The 21,893-nt window shown below is 47.2% G+C and overlaps 1 protein-coding gene across 10 annotated transcripts in view; it reads left to right on the plus strand.

Annotated features, from left to right (window-relative positions):
* ARHGAP36 (Rho GTPase activating protein 36) overlaps positions 1-21,893 on the plus strand; it is a 51,478-nt gene that overhangs the window by 24,480 nt on the left and 5,105 nt on the right. For 3 of the 10 annotated variants that reach the window (XM_072744837.1, XM_025983176.2, XM_025983179.2), the window contains exons 2-6: positions 18,989-19,147; positions 20,344-20,409; positions 20,920-21,155; positions 21,409-21,601; positions 21,814-21,869. In XM_072744837.1, coding sequence (XP_072600938.1) covers positions 19,039-19,147; positions 20,344-20,409; positions 20,920-21,155; positions 21,409-21,601; positions 21,814-21,869 — 660 coding nt within the window. In that variant the 5' untranslated portion in view covers positions 18,989-19,038. Of the gene's footprint in view, positions 1-87; positions 188-9,838; positions 10,046-15,621; positions 16,249-18,239; positions 19,148-20,343; positions 20,410-20,919; positions 21,156-21,408; positions 21,602-21,813; positions 21,870-21,893 lie in introns of those variants that run through there. The other 7 variants (XM_072744833.1, XM_072744834.1, XM_072744836.1 and 4 more) reach the window with 7 other exon arrangements.

Consider the following 21,893-nt stretch of genomic DNA (forward strand, 5'->3'; position numbering starts at 1 on the left):
TAATAATGCCTACATTTCCAGGTTATAGATAAGAATAATCATATTCATATGGTATATCAATTACATTAAATACTCTCTATGGCTCAGGTATCAAAAGATGTGTTTTTTTCCTTCTCCAAAGATGTACTATGGACCAGTCACTTTACATAAATGATCTCATTTAACATTCATGACAACTGTCTCCGAGGTAAGTATTCTTATCTTTATTTTAAAGACAAAAGCTCAAAAACAAAAACAAAAAGACAAAAGCTCAGAGAAGTTAAGTAACTTGTCCACTGCCACACAGTGGCTGAGCAAGGATTCTGACCTGGCTTGGTGTGATTTCAAAGCTTGAATGATATTAAAAGAGATCACATTTGCAAAGCTCCTAGCCCTATGCTGATATACAACAGACAGTTGCTAGGTAGTCAATATGATGTTGGTGCTGTTCCCTTGCCCAGAGTCCAAAATCTGATCTTTGATCTATTTGATTACTTATAGATTCCTTTCTGAGAAAAAGTGCACATTTCAACTGGAAGATGCAGTGCAAATACCACCTGTGTCCTCATTGCTGGCCGTCTGAGTCACTAGGAAATGCTTTCTGTTTCTTTCTGGCAGTATCATTTGTTCTCACATGTATCAGCAGAAGTAGGTAGATAGCATGTTTGATGAGCCTTGGCAGCTACTGTTATATCTCAGATACACCTCTTGAGAAACCACACAGCTTCCTCAGGATGGGCACCCAATACCCAGCCACCAGTAGGTCCCTGCACTCAGGGAAGCTTATTAAATGGCCAGAGCCTATTCTAAACCCCTGCTTCACCTGACCCTTCATTGCTACCCCTCCTTCTTCCCTCCTCAAAGCGGAGGCTATGGGCCTCCTCAGAAGCAGAGATGGGTAGGCGCTGGAGAAGTTTTTCTAAATTCCAAAATCCTCAGAAGGACTCCCGAAGAGATAATGTTGCATGCTGGAGTCTGGGGTCAGTGAGGGGTAGCATGCAAGATTAATAAGAGGGGTGAGGGAAAAGGAGAAGGTGAAAGCATCTTCCAAAGACTTGGAACACCTGGATACCAGCCTCTCAGAGCTTTTTCCGCCCTCAAATCTCAATTTAGGGGATTCTATGGAACTCCTATGCTCAACTTTTTAACCTACCACTTCCTTCTTAAATGCAGCTTTTGTTTGTAGTGACTTACTTTTGTCTCTAGAGGGAGGCAACAGCATCAGGGAGGGAAGGGCATAGATAGGGGTCTTCTCTCACTTGACCATTTTAGGCTAAGGGTAAATTTTACTTTCCTTTAACTGCAAACAGATAAACAACTAACTGGAGCTGTATTTTAAGTGCTGTAAAATAGATATCAGAAAAATATCCATCATCTCTCTCGTCACCCTGTCTGCCTCCCAACCTTGGTGGCTGCTAGAAAAAGGGTGGCCTTTGAAACCCTTTTTAATTTTTAGGTGGCAGTGAATAAAGAACACCAAGCAGGAGTAGGGGGGAGCAGTTTCACCAGGAAATAGTCATGCTGTCATTCCCTTGAGTACCATGGCACAGCATGTATATATAGGAGACAGGGTCCGGAATGGGCCTGCAGTGAGGGTTGGGGAGTTCAGTTCATAACTGGGCGGGGGAGTCTAGATACTGGGCAGGTAGTTTGAAACTTTCCTGCATGGAGTATTACCACTGAAACCTTGGTCTCATTAACACTGCCAGGAGAAACTGCAGAGTGAGAATTGGACTAAGGGTCCAGTTCTTCCTGGGCTGCATTAGGCTGATCAAAACATTGTCCTAAAAGAAGAGGGGTTATTTGAAGAGTGTCAGACACATCAGTAATGAGGAAAATTGGCAGCTCAGTCAGTCGGCTTCAGTCGCTGAACAAAGTGGTTGAGACACTGGAGTATACGGTAAAGGTGGAGGGGAGTACAGTGAGGGAGGGAATTAACCTTTTCTTGAATGTTTTCTATTCACGTTAGGCATTTGGCTGGTGCTTTCCATATTCTACCCCTTTCAGTCCTCTGAGCATTTCTAAGGCAGGTGTTAATATCTCCAATTTACATAAGAAAAAAGTGAGATTCAGAGAGATGAAGTAACCTTCCCAAGATCACACAGCAAGGAAGCCATGGAGCCGGGGATATAACTCAAAGCTTTCTCACTCCAATGCTCCTCTGCCCCTATGGAAAAGTCAAAGATTCTCATCTTTAAAGGGCTTTACTCTCATGGCGAAGCCAAGATCTCTCTCCTCAATAAAAAAATTCACATCTGTACCTTGCCCCTAACAGGTTGTTTTTAGTATGAAAACAAGCAAATTTCTGTTTACAGTTGAGAGTAATGGGAGTTATTAAAGCATTTTTCCACTTTTACAATTCTCCATATAATTTATAATCCTCATGTTATAAACTCCAAAGAGAAAAAGGCATAGTGCAGATTTTAAGCTCCAAGTAGTGTGTGTGTGTGTGTGTGTGTGTGTGTGTGTGTGTTGGGATGGGATGGGAGGCAGGAAGAGAAATTTAGAAGAGGGAGAGGGCTCACAAGAGTGACTTTGAGGAAGTGGAAGAGAAGCTGGTATATTCAGAAGAGGTGTCAGACTGACCCACAGCTGCAGGAAAGCCAAATGCCTGAGACTAGATGCTGGGAGAAATGAAAGTCTGATGAACTCCTTGTATGGACTTACCGAGGGCTTCAGCTAGTCTGTACCCTGAGTGACTGAGACTGGCCTCTCTATTACCCCGCACCATTTTTTTTTTCAAAAGGAGACTTTCTGGCTACATATTAGTTTAGGCAATGCTTTTCCTGCCCACCCAGGATGAGGTGCTGACCCAGGCCCAGCTTCAGGGAAGTTTTATGGATGATCCAGCTGCTTTTCGGCCACACACCAGGCTTATTTGTGCCAGTTGAGAGGGCACAATAACTGTAACAATTTAAATCGTGCTTCTCGCTTTCCCCCCTGAAAAGTGGTGAAGTGACTCACCACAGTTGAATTGTCCCTCTCTCTCCACCCCCTGACCTCTTTGCAGCAGTCTAAGCTGGTTCCCTAGGGGCTGAGCTGGAAGCTGTGACTGGCCTGACACCCCGCCATAAATGTGCTCCCCCCATGTATTGTTTTAATTTGGATTTCTCATATGAGGCTGCTTGGAAGGCATTAGAGCAGCATGAGCCCCATTAGGCAAGCACAGTGCTCCCCCTGCCCCCACCAAACATGAATAATACAAAATAGAGCCATTCAGGAATTTTTTCGGGGGGGGAGGAGGAGATCTGCTTGTTTTTCAGTGTGCAGCTTGATATGGAGATGACTGTCCTGCTTGAAATTTACTGCATACCAACTTCTGGTGGTAATGCTGTAAAAACAGGCCTGGGGGAACTGTGAAATCATTCCCTCACTCCATTCTGACCCCTTGCCTCCATCATTCTCCATACCCAATTCCCCTGACCCTATGGCTAGACAGTGCTCATTCTCTGATCTTTCAGCACCAGCCTAAGGAGAGCTCCCAGAACAGGAGCTGGTGAGGTGCTTATGAGCCTAGAGTAATTAAAGATTTTGAGGTGTCAACAAAGCAGGTAATTAGGTGGAGAAGGTATCAGCTATCTGAGAGACAAAGAAAGTAATTATGCTGAGCACTCTTGGTGCTGTCAGTAAACTCAAAAGAAAGATTTGTTGAGAAATGATACTGTTTGATAGAGACTTCAATGCCTAGCAGGAATCAGGAGACTCTGCGTGAGGCTGCCTGGTATAGAAGAAAGGTTTAGGGAACAAAGCAAACCTGTATTTAAATACTAGCTCCACCTCCCTCTGGCTGTGTGATCTTGGAGTAGTTACTTTACTACTCTGAGCTTGATGTGTGATGTATAAAATAACGATAATCATAGCTCCACCTATCTCATAGGGTCATTGTGAGGACTCGAAGAGGTAATGATTGTAAGAGCACTTAGCCCGATGCCTGGTGCACAGCAAGTACTTAATAAATGGTAACGTTATTATGATGATCACTACCATTACTCTTACTATATACCAGACGTTCTCTACAGGAGCTCAGAGTTTAAAAGGAGAGACCAATAATTGTAGTTATGTATCCAGTTATGTATGATCATGTCATGAGAAGTATGAAGAGTGTAATTATGGTGGCTCAAAGGAGGGAGCCTTCAACTGGGAAGGAGAAAAGCAGAGAAAGTTTTGTGACTCTTAAGTTAGGTCTTAGAAAAATAAGTAGGAGTTTGTCACGAGGCCCAGGGGAAAAGGGATTCCAGGCAACTGGATCTGCCCACACAAAGCCAAGGAGATGTGAAACAGCAAGGCCCTGAGCAAATAGTTGGGCTCAGCTAGGCAAGGACTGGGATCTCCTGGGGGGGAGGGGTGTTGGGCGAGTGACCAAGAATCTCTCCAGCTTACTCCCACCAGCCCCTGCACCGCGCCCCTAGGTGCCCTACCTGGCCAATCACGTGCAGCGCCCTCCTCTTCTTTCCTCTAAGCAGCCAGGTAAGCTCACACCCTGCCCCAGCAGGCCTTGCGATGACTCACCAGCCAAGGGCAGGAGGACCCAGACACAGCAGGTCAAGCCAGCGGCGACCCTGCCAGAGTCTCCGGTCCCTACCTCCTTTTTCGTCCCAGTCCTTGGGCAACGCCCCTCCCCCAATTAAAAAAAAAACACCCACCAAGCTCAGTCACTTGGATTCTCTCAACAACCCAGTTCTCTCACACACCATACCAGTCCACTCAGGCAGCGACCCCACTCCAAAATACACATGGTCTCCAGCCCTCCATCTGAGCCCATACACTGGCCACATGCATCCCCACACACACATGAACACATCACACCCAAATACACACACACACACACACACACTCCATACCTTCATGCACATGAACCTTTTAACACACACAGCTTAAGTAGGCTCACATAAAGACATTTTGCTCATGAACTCACTCACACACTATACACCCCAACAAACACCACCCATAAACTCACACAGGCATAGCACATCCAAGGGTAAACACACATCAAACACACCTATGCACACAAGGTTCAATGAGCATAACACATATGCACACTGCACACATACACACTCACCACAGCACGACCACGAACCCGGCAGAAACCATACATGGAACACACCCACATCCAGATCGCACCCACATAGTCACACTATAATCGGGCAGAAATGTACAACTTACAAGCACGCACACACAAACACTGCACAAAACACACGCTCCACGTCCAGCGCAAACCAAATATACTCCACACCCCACACCCAGCCACACACCGAACGCACACACAGACGAACCGCACCCGCGCGCGCGCACACACGCGTACATGCATACATACATACACACACACACAGCCCGCCCCCTCCTTCCCTCTGGGCGGAAGAGAAGGGGGCGAGGAGGGGAGGAGGGGAAAGAAGGAGGGGGGATGGGCCGGCGAGGCGGTGACGGCACAGACGCTATCTTCCCTTTGACCTGAGGTGTTGCCCCCTTAACGCCTGTTCTCCAGTCCCAAGTAAAGGGATTGAATTCGGTCCAGGCGGGGGGGCCAGTTGCAACCTAGGAAAGCTGGAAGGTTGGGGGAATCCGCCGGCGGGTGGCAAGCGCTAGGGCTCCGCAGGGACCCTGCTTCCCCGTATAATCGACCCCCCCCCGGGAGGCTCCTCCTACTACCCTCCCCCAGACTCTTCAGCGCCTTGACCTTTGCCCCCCAGGGGGTGTTTTTCCTCCTATCTTTGGGAGAGTGGACAACTCTTAAGGGTGCAGGGCATTATTGGTTTCAAGAAGTAAGGAGTTTAAATCTGCAGAGAAGCTTTTTGCGAAACCTGTCCTAACCTAGCTTGAAGACTTCTCTTCATGGAGAACTCACTATTTTGCAAAGCAACTAATTTTCTGCATAAAAATCACTGACCCCGCGCTGGACACATAGTAGGGCATCATATATGTTCCTCCCTCCCGCTTATGTCACCAAATCTGGTAGAGCTATCTGCAGCCCACACCAGCCTGTGACAGCTCTTGGGCAACCGGTGAGTTTTTTTGTTTTTGCTTTTTTGTTGTTGTTTTTTTTTTTGTTTTGTTTTGTTTTTTTTGTTTTTTGTTTTCTTAGCACACAAGCTCTCTCGAGAACTGTGGCCAAGGCTGTGGAGCCACTGGTGGCAGGGGGCGGTAGAGTTGCCAAAGGTGCTTTGCAGCACGAGGTAGCCCCCACAGGAAACTCTGAGATACCGGCTACCTGCTACAGGGGTTACTCCAGAAGGCTCTGCAGCCAGATGACCATCTGGCTCCGGTCGCCTGCTTTCCTCCTTTCTGTTGAGATGGACAGCGGGGGTAGGAGAGGTGGAGGAAGAGGACATCTGCCTCCTGCGGCGCATTGTGTAAAGCGCCGTGCTGAAGGCTTTAGAGTCGTTCTACTTCGAATCCCTGTTCTGTGGCTTTGTAGGTGACTAGCTTAGCAAGTCACTGAGGTATGTTGGCGGGGTGGTTGTGAAGTTGGAAGGAGGAAACACATGTAAAGTGCTTATCCCAGTTAAGATCTGGAAGAACTCCGTTCCTTTCCAGCCCTTCCTCCTCTCTCCAACCCTAATCAGATATAAAGATTTGAAAATTTGGGGGAATTGGAGAATCAGAGGGAGGGATAAATGGCCACCAGACGATGCCCCTAAGCAAGGACAGACAGGGGTTCAGTTAGCATTCAATTCCTTAAGCGATGTTCTGTGTTTAAGGGAAATGCTTGCACCAATGATTTTAGTGATGCCACTTGATAGTTACAAGACATTCCAGGTTACAGCCCCAGTCCTTGGGACTCCAGTGAGGCCCATCTGTCCATCACCTCCATTACTCACAGGTACTTACTAATTTATTTCTTCCTGTGTTCTCCTCCTTTCCAAATTGCCAAGTTAATTTTTTTAAATTTGTAATGAACACTCATTGGGGGCCAGGGACATCTCCTCTTACTTTATATCTTGTGGGTGTCCAGCACAGTGCCACACACTGTGTCCAACACTGTGGCTGGATTATATGCAGCCAAGAAATGTCCTGAGTGAAATCTTTTGGAAATGCTGAGACTTGAGGGCACTTAAGGAGTTATCGTAAGAAATCTAGAGAGAGGATTCCAGTAGTGCCGCCCCAGTTGCTGTGGGGAAGACAGGTGGTAGCTTTGGGGTAGGGAGCTATTCCTTTCCTCCTCAAAGCCCTCCATCCTGAATCCTGCCTGGAAGGGCGTTGTTCCACTGCGGCTGAGGCTTCTGCAGTCAATTAAGAAGAAAGCCTCTTTCCTGGAGGGCAGAGGCCCTGGCCAGCTAGAGGGTGAGTCACTGTCTCAGAGTTGAGCAGCAGAGGTGGCACTAAAGTGGCAGTGAATCATTCCAAGATGGCATGGGGAGATTACCCGAGTGATGATGAGCAGGGGGATGAAGCATAAGCCTGAGCCCTTGGGCTGGGGCTAAGTGGTAGAGTCTCTGTATACAACTTCAGAGAATCAGCTCTTAACCCACCCACCCCCTTCCACTCCAGCCAGGTCCCCAAGGATAGCGCTGGCAGCCTTCTTAGAGTAGGAAGTGAGGTGGAAAGCACCCTTCTTGGGGGGGGGTGTTTGGGGTACCTAGATTCCAATCCTGATTCTGCTGCTTGCTATGTGACCTTGGGAAAGCTCTTTTCCTTCCTGTGCCCAACACCAGAAGGTAGTCCAGGGGTCAAGGGCCTCTGTGCCAGGCCATATGTACCATATTGATGCTATTTCACATGTTCTTCCCCATGGTGCTATGGGGTGAGCATTTATTCCCCTATTTTGCAGTTGAGAAAACTGAGGCTGAGTGATATTCAGTGATCTACCTTTTCACTATTATACTGTGCAGTATTTATGTTACCAAGGCGATCACTATAACTCAAGCCGACAACCTGCCATTCTTCTGCCTAAATTGACTCTCTGTGCACTGGGGTTCAAATCATGTCTCCCAACTGCCCCTAACACCAACTTGTGTTACTTTCCTGACAAGGCAGTTGGCTACCTGAATGGGTTTCTCGTTTCATCTTCTTGACACCCACCCACTCCCAACTAAAATCCTTCCCTGGTATATCAGTCTAAGATCCTACATTATAAAGCGAACATCACCAGAAGGATGCTCCCCAATATCAGTCCCATTATCACAAAGGTGGGGAAATTGGTTGCAGGATGCTGCAGTGAGGAAGGGGAGCAGAGCTGCCAGGGCCAGAAGGAGGGGCTACAGAAAAAATCCAACGAGAGAGAGAGAGAGAGAGAGAGAGAGAGAGAGAGAGAGAGATGCCAGGGACAATTTGGACCAGCCTCAAAATGCTGCTCCCTCCCTTTCTCCCCCTCTCCTGATCTGGTGCTCTAGAATGTATAAAGGGGCAGCACCCAGCCCATTTGCAGCAGGAGGAGAGGGAAAGATCCTCTTCTTCAATGGAAAGGAAAACTGCCCTGAGCATTCAAATTACATTCCTGTGTTGGGTAAGATTTATTGAATTACTGTGGGGGGAGGGGTGGGAGGAAGGAGGAGGAAAAGAGGGCATCTTCCTGGTCCTGATGGTGGTGAGGTGGTACTTCAAGTGCAAAGAGCGCCACCCATGTGGCTGCTGGAGCCAGAAACTCTCCTTTTGCTAGGGTGGTTAAAAGGGACTTGCCACGGGGTTCCTGGATCTCATTTTCCAATCCAGGAGATCTGAGAGCCACTTCCCTGAGCATTTGGGAGGCAGTCCATGTCTCCCTGGGCTGCCCCAGTATCTGTGTACACCTGAAGTCAGCAGCAGCCCACGTTCCTCTCCCCTCCCTTTCATTGCTTCTCTACTTTGCCCAGGCTCTGCCTCCTACTCCTTCCCTCTTGCCAGGATCACCCATAGTCTCTGTGACATTCTTGACTCTCTTCTTTCTTTTCCATTCCTGTCCCTCTGTGTCAACAATACCCTCCTCCCTTTGTCCATTTACTTTGTCCAGGAGAGGAGAAAAATCCAGTTGGGAGGGGGTGTAATTGCATATTTGAAATCTCCCCACTTGAGAGCTTGCATTTATAACCCCGTGTTACCCTCATCGCATCAGATGAGAATATTTAGTACTTGTGAATAATATATTTTTGCTTGACTGAGGAGTGATTTGTACATACCAGTGCTGAGCTGCAGATTGGAAGGGCAGCAGTTTGGGGAAGAGGTATAAGAAGGTAAGATGGTTTGGGCAGGTGTGGATGCCTTCTGATTTCACAAGGTGCCAAGAAGCTACAAAAAGAATGATGAAGACTATAGTTGTGTGTGTGTGTGTGTGTGTGTGTGTGTGTGTGTGTTGCAGGAGGAAGGTTACTGAGATCATCCTCATCCAGGTGGGTAGAGGACTTTGCGAAGTCAGCTTCTGTTTGCTCTTGCACGGGACTTTGAACAAAATGACCTTTTTGTCTCTGAGTTTGCAAGAGCAGAGGCCCTGGACAAAACAGGAAACAAGGAGCAGAAAGAGTGAGGCAAGGTGGGGAGGAGGTTATAGCTGGTGCAGTCCCTGTGTGCAAAGGGCCAACAAGAGATGTTCCCTGCCCTCCAATGCCATAGCAATCAGGGCAGAAGGGAAGCAATGAAGGGTAGCAAAATGCGCTGAGCTTCAATCCAGGAGTTTTGGGTCTCCCTCTTGACTCTGCCACTAATTAGCTCTGTGCCCTTTGGTAAGTTTCTTAGCCATCTAAACCTCCACTTCTGCCTTTCCTTTGCTTGTAATGTGAGATTGTGTGGCATGACCAGGGAGGGAAATTTGGAGCACTCAGAGGAAGGGACTCCTGAGCTGAATCTCCAAGGAGAGATCAGCTTTGAATAAAGGGAGAGAAGATTGTGGGGTACAGCGAAAAACAGTAGGAGTAGCCCAGGGAATTTAGCAAACAGGTATGCGTAAGGCACTGAGCTGGCTGCTGCGTGGAAAATTGCTATGAATCAGCCCCTGCCCCACCGCGGAAAGCTTTATACAGAGTGGGGGAATCTGAGCAGCAGAGCTAAGCGCTCGCCGAGCCTGCAGCTCGTCCCAGGACGGCCGTGGCCAAACCGCACGACTGACCAGCGGGTCACGCAGCCACTGATTCCCTGGCCGGACCAGGAGAGTCGCCAAGAGGTAGTGCAGGGGCAGGGCTCCTGGGGCCTGAGTGCAGCCCACTGAGGGGCTAGAGTGGGAGGTGAGGGTCCCTCCAAGTGGAGGACCCGACGTGAGGGAGGGAGAGGAAGCCGGCAAGTGCTACACAAGTTCCAGATTTCCGCGTTCAATGCTCTAAACCCTAGTTCTCGCAAGCAAATTTTCATTTTTTGAGTTCCCGGCAGGGTGTGGGAGCTGAGAGGGGTCTTTGCGCGCCGCGGGGCTTTGTTGAACTTTGCAGCTTCTGCGCTCTCTCGAGCCACACAGGGGCGGGACGTCTGTGGCGCACCCCAGCCCAAAGGCCGTGCTCACAGCTTGGTGGCAGCCGGAGGCCCAGGACCAGCCTCCCAGGCAGAGGGCGCAATGTCCGCGCCACGAGGGTTCTCATCCCTGCCGCCTCTTCCGCTGTCACCTAGCTGTGGTCAAGGGCAGCCAGCCTGAGCTGGGGCTCCAGGAGCAAGAGACAGGGAGATGTGCTTAGACCCTTGGCTCTCTGGCACCCTTAGGCCCGCGGAGGGATGAGGGGCGCCTTTCTGTCCCAAATGCGGACATAGGCAGTGTGACCCCATGTCATGGAGTTGACAAAGTCCTGTGGAAGTATCAAAGACTCTGCAGACTTGAGAGCTGTGTTTCTGCCCTGCTCTTAGATAAACAAGCTGATAATAAAACACCCCAGTTGTGTTTTGGCTTGGAGATGCTCACCGACTTCCCCAAGGCTACTCAGCTGCTTAGTAACTTGGCTCCTGATTCTTGGTCTAGGTTTCTTTTGTTTTTGTTTTTGGTGGGTTTTTCCCCCTGCATCATAGCCAAGGCAGTGGTCTAATTTTGATGAGGGTATAGATAGGTAGTTAGGCAGATATTGATATTTTTTTAAATGTCGTTATTTTAATGTAGTTCTAAAATACCATTCTTAGCATGACATCGACTGGGAAAACATCTCCCACAGCCCCAATTCTCTATGACAGCCACTCAGACAGGATTTTGAAAAAGAAAACTGGCAGCAAATTGGATGCCTGTTGGGGGAAAGAGACAATCAAAGGAGAAGAAAAGCAGGTGGGGGTGGGGAAACAAAGAAGGGAAAAGAGGAAGCTCTCACCACAGTTTCTGAGAACAACTTTATTCTAAAGGTTTCCTTCCTAGGGGTCTGTCCAAATAGTTTGGGGGAGTGTCTCCATTGGTCTTTTCTGTCTCATGCCCTCTCTGTAGAAGCCCCAGCTGTGGTCTGCAGGTACAAATGCTTGATGGCAGAGTCTCATTTCCCTCCTTCTCTGTTGTAGCGAATACATTTTCTCTCTCTCTCTCTCTCTCTCTCTCTCTCTGTGTGTGTGTGTGTCTAAAAATACATATGTGAGAGAGCTTGAGAATGTGTGTGTGTGCATGGATGTCTGTGAGAGCCAATGCATGTGTCTGAAAGGGAGTGTGTCTAAAAGAGGGGTGCTTGAGGTGACAGGGCTGTTGAGAAGATAGGAAAAATGAATCAGAGCTTACTGAAAACCTACAGCTGAGTAAGGGTCTTCCTAGTGCTAGCAGACCTGAGAAAATAAATTCTTAGTATTCCTTAAAGGAAAAAAGCAGAGGAGATGTATTTAAATTAGTGCAGAGAAGAATGATATTAGACCCACGAGCCTTTCTTGACAGGCATTCTGGCTTGTGACATTTGTGTGGCCTCCAACTAGGCTGCAAGAGCCCAAAGGCAGAAACTGGGGCTTTCCACTCCATATGTCTCCCTACTTTCTTCCCCCATCTCTAACATGGTTGGCTTGCACACTGCTGTGGAAGCCAAAGGGAGAGACTAAGTCCCTTTTGTGAGCCAGTTCCCTTTTGTCTACATTTCACAGCCTAGGTTAAAAGCCCATTCCTGCCCCCCTCCCCACAGTTACCTTGCATCTCTGATCATTGAAAGACCCAGTGAAGAAACAGTTTAATGCATCTCCTCTGAAAAGTATGCTTCCTGCTGACTGGGGGTGAGTACCCATTTTTGCTTTCAAAGAATGGTGCAAGGGCCCTCTCCAGAGAGGGACACTATCTGCCTCATTCCAGATAGTAACACTTCTGCTCACTCTTTCTCTCAGATTTCACTTTCTGATATTTTGGTACAGCACTGTGCCCTTTGGAGGATTATTTCATTCTGCCCTGCCTTGTATTTAATCTTTACCACTGTCACACCTAACAGGTATCATGATTCTTATTTTGTAAGGTGATGGAACTTGAGGCTCAGAAGTGTGAGATAATTTGCTACAGGTCACTTGGTTGGTGAGTGTGTGAGCTTAAATGTGGCGGGGCTGAGATTTGAACCCAAGTTCCAGTCCGTATGTCAGGACTTTTTCAGGATGGCACAATGTCAGCTTGGGGCAGGCCAGGGTGAGGGATGTGGTGGGAGGAACACACAGGCCTTTTGATGCCTTTTTCCTCTATCTCCTCCTGTCTTCTATCTTTCATAATAGTCTTTTTTTTTTTCTGAGCCAGCTCTCTCTCTCTCATTATCATCTTATTTACCTATCATATCTATCAACTGATCAATCTATCTAATCTACCTCTATTCCCATTTCTCAAGAATAGTGTGTATAAATAAGACTTCAGAAATCCAGCTGCCTTCTTAGGAAAGAAGATAGTCACAATTCAGACTGTTCCAGTTCCGGACAGCAGGTGAACAACCAAGACATACCATGATTTGGTGGGAAAGGCAAAGGCCTGGCCCGAGGATAGATAGGGACAGCTGGTTCCCAGATCAGATTCCTCTATGGCCCTTTTTGTGCAACTACAGGTAAGTCACAACCTCTCCATAGCCCTAGTTTGTTGTTATCTGTAAAATGGGGAAACATAATACCCAAACTCCCTCCTTCCCAGGCGTTGTTGTGAGAATAAAATAGCATGATTCATTTATCCATGAATCATGAATAGCTGTTTCTGTTTTAATTACAAGACATTTATGTTCTCTCAAAACCCTCAAAGTTTATAATCCTCTGATTCACTTAAGGAACACTTATTGCACACCTACTGTGTGCTAGGACCCAGACATAATGGGCATATTGAAAGCTTTTGAGAAAAATGAGATGTATGAGACAAAGTAGATATTTAAAAACACGTTCCCTCCTATTGATGGAACATCTTAGTTTTTACTTTTTCTCCCATGGCATAATAAAAGCAACAAGCTAAGGGGGAAAACAGATAAACTGTTACACAGCTTGCTGATGCCAACACTACTGTGCACTCTGACACATCCTGCAGATAATAGTGAGAATATCTATAGCTCGCTGTATTAGGTGTCATATCACCTCGTTTGCACTATCCTTTGGGATGTTTGTAGCATAAAGATTGCCTTTCACCATCCTGGGCTCCAGTTGTTTCTTTAGTCAATAACATTTAAAAGGGGCATCCTACATTGTATAGGATGAGGATTGTTCTTATTTTACAAAGAGATTGTAATTCATGGTGGTTGTCTACCTTCAGATATGACCTCTTTTGGCTTATGGAATCAAACTTTGATTATGCGTCCATTCTTTTGATCAGTAGTTAGCTATGTGTTATTTGGCAGCTATTAAGTGTAAAGGTGTATGGGGTAGTGGAAAGAGCCCTAGGACTGAGAAGAACTGGGTTCTTTTCTAGATTCTGCTGTTAAGTTGCTGTGTGCCTTTCGGCAAACTTCTGTCCTTCTCTGAGCCTCAATTTTCTGAACTGTGGAACAGGGAAGCTTTGGACTAGGTAATGGCTAAGGTCTCTTCTCTCTCTGATCCTTTCTAATATATACTAGGCAGTTCCTGAAACATTCTTTTTTCCTGAACCCTGAACTTTTCTCAATATATTTTAACAATACTACCTCCAGTTTGTGAGTTTTGGCTATGGTGTGATAGGCTGACTCTACATATTGAAGAACACTGTCCCCAAATTCAATTATTTTGGGGCACAATTACTGCATAGGATAAAATGAGCCATTTTGTTCAACATGACTGCAGCCTTTGCCTAAATGCAGGTTACAGGATAACAACTTAGAGGCTAACTCAGTAATGTTCAGGGATAGGTGAGGTATTGTGCCAGCAGACCAAACTAGTGTCAAAATGTTTTCATCTAGAGACCTGTGTCTTTTTCCCATGTAGTGATATATTTTTGGGGATGTCTTTATCCATTGTCACTGCCTGTAGACATTTGAATAACGTAGACACAATGCTTGCTGGCCACTCACCCTCATTCACTATCAATTTCTCAGACTCCGAGGAGCTATCAGAGGCTTGGAGCAAAATTCTGATGGTGCCATAAAGTGCCTAGTTTATAAGGATTCAAATGATGGAATCAGTGCAGCCCCCACTTTTATTCTCATACTTGTTCACTAGTAAGCACTCTGATATCCCAAACTATTTGATGGGGGCAATGTAGTCCTCCAAATTGTGAGGACTGTGAATTTATGCCCAGATGAAAGCATTTCTGTCCTCACAATGTTGAAGTGGGTGACCTTTCTGACGTTAATTTGTTTCTCATCTGTGCCATGCATTTCGGGAGGAGGTGAGGAACAAGCTTGACGCCACTTATGTGTATTTCCCCTTTTTGTATTGCTGGAGACTTGGTTTGGGTGTCCCTCTGTTCGTTGTTCAAGCTCTTTCTTTTGGCATCTGCTAATATCCTAGCCCCTTGACTGATCTAGATACAACTATGCTTTCTTTTGCCAGTGACAATGTAAAATTGGATGGTTCAAAAGAAAAACAAATTTTGAGACATATAGGCATTTTACTAACATGAATACTAGCATTTGAAAAATTGAGATATATAGTTAGTTTTCCTAAATTTTGTAAGATTTTTTTAAAGACTTGACCTGATGCCATTGGATATTGAAGAAGAAAGATCTATTCCCAACAGTTTCCCAAGATCTCTTTACCTGTTTTATTTATTTATTTATTTATTTATTTTAAAGATTTTATTTATTTATTCATGAGAGACACACACACACAGAGATGCAGAGACACAGGCAGAGGGAGAAGTAGGCTCCATGCAGGAAGCCCGAGGTGGGACTCAATCCCGGGTCTCCAGGACCACACCCTGGGCCGAAGGCAGGTGCTAAACTGATGAGCCACCGGGACTGCCCTCTTTACCTGTTTTAATTTAATTCAAATTTAGCAGAGCTTGAACAGAGTAAGATGTTGTATGCATTGATACAAATTCTAATTGTATATAATTACTTTTGAAACATGATATTTTCTGGTAAACTCTGGCCCTTTGCAAAGAACCTTCAAGATCAACGTGTTTATTAAAAACCAATGCTAAATATCACACATACATTATTCATTTAATTCTCACACAACTGCTGAAGTGGGTATTGCATCATTTCCCCATTTTATAGAGGAAGTCCCTGAGGCTCAGGGAATTCAATTGATTTTCCTGAGGTCACACAGGTAACAAATGGTAAAGCTTGGCTTTGCACTTGGTTCTACCTAGCTGTAACTCCAGAGATATTTGTCTTAGGATATTATTTTTGCAAATGTCTTCAATTCTAGGCTGAAACTGATAGGTCCTGCTTGATAGGTCCTGCTTTTCCCCTTTCTGCTTGTGTATTTTTTGGTGTTGTGGTCACTTCAGGCCAGCCCCATGCTGAAGGGGGAAAGGGAAGACACTTTGGAGCCAGAGGTCTCTTGGCACCTTGTTCCCTATGAGGAGCTTGGAAAACCAGGCCTAAAGACAAGTATTCAGATCTTACAAACCTGCTACCTGCCTCTCTGTCTCGTGGTGGCATAGAAGTTGGCTTACTTGCCCCCCTCCACACCTTTTCCATCTGCTTCCTGTTTGGGCACACTGGCCTCCCTAACTCTGCTCTCTCCTGTATTCTCCTGGTGCCTTGGGAGACTTGAAGGCAAGCAAGACAGTGTCAGTTTTACTGATACAACTGCAGCATATGATTGCTCTTAAGTTTAGCCCTCTATCTTTGAGCAGGAGGCAATGACAAACGGTTTATTCTAAGGCCTTTGATTCCCTTCGTAATTGTAAGCATCGAGGCTGACTCATCTCTCAAAGGCTTCTCTCTTTCTCTCTCTCTCTTTTGGCTGGTGTTGTTTTGAGGTTTTCTTGTTTGTTCTTACCTTATTTTGGGGGAAGAGAGGGATCAATTTTCATCTTGATTTTGGGTAAAAGAACCAGCCTACTCTTTGGATGACCAGATCTGGGAAGCCTTGGAAGAAGAAGTAGCTGCAACTCCAAAACAGGTACATAAATGTCTGGATCGGGGCAAGGGGAAAAGGGAGAAAAGGGGGAAAGGGAGAGTAATGTCAGAAAAATTCAGCCAGAACTAGGTTGTGTGTGTCAGGATGAGACCCTGGACTAATAGGTTATGGACCTGCTATTGTGAATGGGGGCTTGCTAGAGACTTAGTCTAGGACTGAGGTGGGTTCTGTGCATAATCTTTGGTTAAAATGATCAGTTTTGTGGATGCAGTTTAGTAGTTGGGCTTAGGCATTCACTTTGGGTCCAGGGGATGGTGCTTTGCAGTCAAAGTAGCTTTAAAAAAATCTACTTTAAAAAAATCCATGTTAAGGATTTTCCTGCTAGCTCGGTTCTGAAGCCATAGAAAGACTCCTGGTCTTTTTCTCATACTGCACCTTAGTTATCTGGCAAGAATTTATTACTGATATGCATGACTTTGGCCATCAAGGAAAGTGGGCAAAGAAAATTTTGGAAACAAAAGAAGGGTGGGATTTTTGTGGGTCTGTGGGTTTGCTTGTGTTTGTTTTGGACAGAGCTCATGTATTAGATTATTGAATGATAAACTCATACTTACTTTTCCTTTGTCAAAGCCATATATGTACCTGATCTTTGGGATTTAAGCCCTCTCCCCCCACTCAACTATAATATATAGAATGTTACCATAAAACTCCATGGCAAAGGGGAGCTCAGAAAAAAAAATGACATGTGACCTTTTCCCTTCTTATCAAAAGGTTTAGTTCCCCAAATTATCTTCTCTGTCAAGAACCAGCATCCACTCACTCACCCCAAACCATAACCTTTGGAGCTGTCCCAAATTCTTTCCTTTTTTATCACAATTCCTCTAAGTTCCATCAGTTCAATCAGTTCTACCCATAAAATCCATTCCCTGCCCCAGCCCCAGTGACAATGGCTAGTATGGCTAGTATCAGCATCTCTTTGCCTCTTGGCTCATCTACCTGCTTCAGACTCTACCCAAACCCTGGTTTTCACTGCTTCCTGTGCTTTTTCCAACTGCAGCTCTGACTCTGTCACTCTCTATTGAAAACCCTGCAGTAGTTGTCTACTGCCTTCAGGAGAAGGTCCAGCTCCATAACATGGCTTACAGGGCCATTCCTGAGCTCATCCCTGCCTATGCAGATTTATCTCCTTCCATCCCCTTTGGACAGTTTTAAGAATATAACAACCGCTCTCCCATCTCTCTGCCTTTGCACAAGCTGTTCTCTCTCTGGACATCCATTTCTCCACACACACCCCCAGGGCTGACTTAGATGTTCTGCTCTCACAGTACTTTGTTTATATCTTGGCCATTGACTTATCACAAGGTTTTGTAAATTGTTTTCGCCTTGCGTATTTCCTTCACTTCGCTGTTAGATCCTTTATGAAAAGAGTAGCATTATCTTGCTCATATTTGAATCTTTAGTATCTGGCACAAAGTAGGCAGTTCATATCGATTTTTTAAAAAAATGAATGAAAGAGCAAGTGAGTAACAGAGGCCAGGATGTGCAGGAAAGAATACTGCATGGGGTCCAGAGAGATGTCCACTGGGGGATCCTATGAAGTCCTAGAGGAGCCTGAGATGGGTACCATGGAGAAGGGACATATAGAACAGGTTTGCCAATACACTAAGACTTCACTCTGATCACCAATCCTGTGTAGGGAGTCTCATTAGAAATGGCCTGGACATGATGTTTGTTTGTTTTGGTACAAACTGATGTTTTGTTCATGAAAAAAAAATATAATCAAGTTGCACAATTTTGGGTAAATAGAGAAAAGGCATAAGGCAAATAAAATCCTACCACTTAATACAGATGCTGTTTGTATTGGGGTGCATTTCTTTTATTTTTGTGCATATTTTCCTTCACATGGTTGTAATCATGATTAATACAATTCTATATTTTGTATTTGCTATTTAAAAGCTCTTTGTAAACATCAGTTTAATGATTACATAATTTTCCAGACTGTGATCATTCCATAATTTATATAACTAGTCTTGTTTCTGGGCTAGCTTTTTTCCCTTAAATGTCTTCCTGTTATGGCTCATGTACATATAGTTTTTCCTGTCTGAAGGAAGATTTCATTAGGATAGATTCCTAGAAGGGAATTACTGGGTCAAAGGGCTTGGGGATGATATTTGGCTCCATACTTATGTGTCCAGTTTGCTTTCTGGAAGAGTTGTACAAATTTTCAGTGCTCCTAACCTAGATGGATGTGCCCATTTCGTCCAACCTGGACAGCATAGAGTAGTATCATTAAAAAATAAAAATGAGCTCCATCAATGTCCTAGTTAATTGATGGACAATATTACCTTATTCTCGTCTCAGTGTACATTTTAAAATTATGAGTAAGGTTGGTTGGTTTTCTTTTAATCTTTTTTCCTTCTTTTTTCTTTTTCTTTTTTTATTCCCCTTTTTTCCTTTTGCCTAATTGGGCTTTCTGTTTTCTGGACTGTCGGTTCAGGGCTGATTTTTTTTTACGTTGTTTTCTTTTTTTTTTTTTTTTTTTAAATAAGCAACCAGAGGCAGCTCTGCTTGAGGGTGAAGCCGCCTCCCAGTTTTCCCTCCCCCTTTGCCACCCTCCCCCCCATAGCTCCTTCCACCAGGTCCAGTGACAATTGGATGATGCAGCCTTGATAATCATCCGATTCCAGAATGGGTGGCTGCATTCCTTTTCTGAAGGCAGCAAGGACACTGTGCCCCAGAATCATGCCCCCTTTGCTGTTATTGTCCGCCTTTATTTTTTTAGTAAACGTCCTGGGAGGAGCCCCAGGACACAATCCGGACCGCAGGACGAAGATGATATCAATACACAGTCTGTCGGAGCTGGAGCGTCTGAAGCTGCAGGAGACTGCTTACCACGAACTCGTGGCCAGACATTTCCTCTCTGAATTCAAACCTGACAGAGGTGAGCTGGCCCGGAACGTGGCGTCTCCTCCTTCGGGCGAGCGGACCCCCGGGCGGGACGGGCCGAGTGGGGGGTCCAGGAGGGTAGGAGAGGCTCCCGCTCAGGTCCCTTGGTGCCGGGACAACTGAGGAAACGGGAGTTGAAGGGTATTTGCTGAATTGTGGGGGAGGTCAAGATTAGTTGAGTTGGGTCAAAACCTGGGGGCTGGAGGGGTGGTCAGACAGGCGAATGGCAGGGACAGACAGGTGGACAGAGGGCAGGTGAAGAGACAGACGCACCAGGTGCGGTGCGCGAACAAGTCAGAGCGAGAGGGACACTCCGAGAAAGGACCGGGACGCGCAGAGACGGCGTGCTCAAGAGATGGCGAATCCAGGGAGATAGCGAGACAGTTGGGAGAGACACGCGCCAATCCCTTCACAGAGCGGGAGGGCGGTGCGGGCTCTGGAGCGGGAGCGGGAGCGTCGGCGGGAGGTGCGCTGCGAGCGCTGCCCACCTCAGCCAGCTGCGGGTGAGCGAGCTGCACGGAACCCTGGATGGGGTCGGAGCGCGGGGGCCGGGAGTGCGAGCGGACTCGGCCGCCCAGGGGGAGGCGGGAGGGAGGGGGCGCGCGGGTCGAGGGGTGCCCCTGCGGCAGTGAGAAGTGCGGGGGCGGCGGGCTCGCCAGGCGCGTTCAGAGGGCGTGGCCTGAGGTGGAGACGCGGGGGTCGCGGAGACCTGGCTGCCGGGGGGTCTGCGCGCCCGGACCGCACGAGTCGCCGCTTCTCGGACTGCGGCGCTGGGAGCCGACGGCACCCCAGGCGCGAGCGCACCGGTAGGAACTTGGCGACCCCTACTTGCCGCCGCAGGCGGAGCCCCTCCCCTAGCCTGTTGCACTGTCCGGGCGCCTTGGAGCCAGCAATTGATGCTTGAAGCCTTCAGCGGAGTTACTGCCCTACTTGACACGGTGTGCGCTGCTCACGCCGCGCCTCCGATCATCTGATCTGGTTAAATTCTTCGAGTCTCAGGTGTGGTAGATAGGCTTGGTCCCGTTGTCAAACGGGGAAACTGAGGCTGGGAGCAAACACAACACGTTCAGCATCCTGGACTGAGCTGTTTGCTATCCCCCTCCTTGTGGATCAATATGTTGAGATGTTTTCGACATTGATTAAATCCAATTTGTGTCAGTGTGCGTGTCATTTCTTTTTCTCTTCCCATAGCTCTACCTATTGACCGTCCAAACACCTTTGAGAAGTGGTTCCTGATTCTGAGAGGACAGCAGAGGGGTGAGGGGCTCTCTTACTTTTCGTAGGAACTAAATGGGACGCTGCCCCCCCCCCCCCATTGTGTCCCTGGTTACTGGAGGCTGGGCGATGCCCACTGCTTCTGGAGTCACTCCCCCTCCCAACCCCGTAGGGGATGATTTCAGGAAATGGCCCACTGGCTACAGGCACAGGGCGGTCCCAACTGATCTGCCTAAGCCTTCCCCGTGCATCCACCTCAGACGGATCTCCCAGAAGAAACTGCCCTCACTGCTTCGAGGCTGTCATCCCCTGGCAGGACTTAAGGCAGGGACCCTGAGCTCCGTCGGGGTAGTTGAGTGGAGCGGAGTCTTTTCTCCAAACCACTGCAGGGTCTTTTTTGGCTCACAACCCGGGAAGGGGCGCTGCGAGTCTGGAGGGGTGGGGTTGGCTGCCGGCGGCTGCTGAGAGAAGTGCCACAGCCCCTGCAGTTCCTCCTGATTTAGCGCTGTGGAGCCTTGACGTTTCTCATTCTTTCTCTCCCTGGCTCCCCAGCTGTATCACTTAAGACATTTGGCATTCGTCTGGAAGAGGTGCTGGTGAATGAGCTTACCCGCCGCAAGCATCTTGAACTAATAGCCGCGATGGAGATTGAAGAATCCACCGGTCAGGCTGCTGGCCGTCGTCGGGGAAACGTGGTGCAAAGGATGTTTGGCCGCATCAGGCGCTTTTTCAGTCGTAGACGGGATGAGCCCTCCTTGCCCCGGGAGTTTACTCGCCGTGGACGTCGAGTGAGTTAAACACTCCAGGGTTCAGGCAGTGGCCCTTCCTGAGGCATCCAGGGATGTGCGTGAGTGGGATGGGAGGGTCAAGGCCTGTGTCCTCAGACGGAGGGGAAGCTGAGCGGGACATGTTGGAGGGGTGTAACTGGCTTGCCACAGAGACAATGTCTCCTATTATGAATGTGATCAAATCCCCAGGAAGGTCCAAAGGGACACTCCTGCCCCTGCCCCCATTTTTAAGACAGTCTGGGTTTCTCTACAGGGTGCAGTATCTGTGGACAGCCTGGCTGAACTGGAGGATGGGGCCCTGCTGCTGCAGACCCTGCAACTTTCCAAGATTTCCTTTCCAATTGGCCAGCGACTTCTGGGATCCAAAAGGAAAATGAGCCTCAATCCGATTGCTAAACAAATACCCCAGGTTGTTGAGGCTTGCTGCAGCTTCATTGAAAAACATGGTAAGGGGACCGAAAAAAAAAAATGATGGTTAAATCAAGGTAGGAGGTAATTAAACGGGAAGAATGGTGTTCTAGAAATGGGGAGAGAAATGGGTTCCAGGATGGGAACCTTCCCCTGCCACCAGTTGGGGTTGGGATTCAGCTGGGGAGAAGGGAAATGCCAGGGAGAGGGGGACCAGAGATACTTAGCATCCCCTGTTTTTTTCTTTCAGGCTTAAGCACAGTGGGGATTTTCACTCTGGAATACTCGGAGGAGAGAGTGCGGGAGGTAAATTGGTTATGTTTATACTTC

The sequence above is a fragment of the Vulpes vulpes genome, chromosome X (genome assembly GCF_048418805.1).
Source record: "Vulpes vulpes isolate BD-2025 chromosome X, VulVul3, whole genome shotgun sequence".
In the NCBI taxonomy this organism is placed as follows: domain Eukaryota; kingdom Metazoa; phylum Chordata; class Mammalia; order Carnivora; family Canidae; genus Vulpes; species Vulpes vulpes.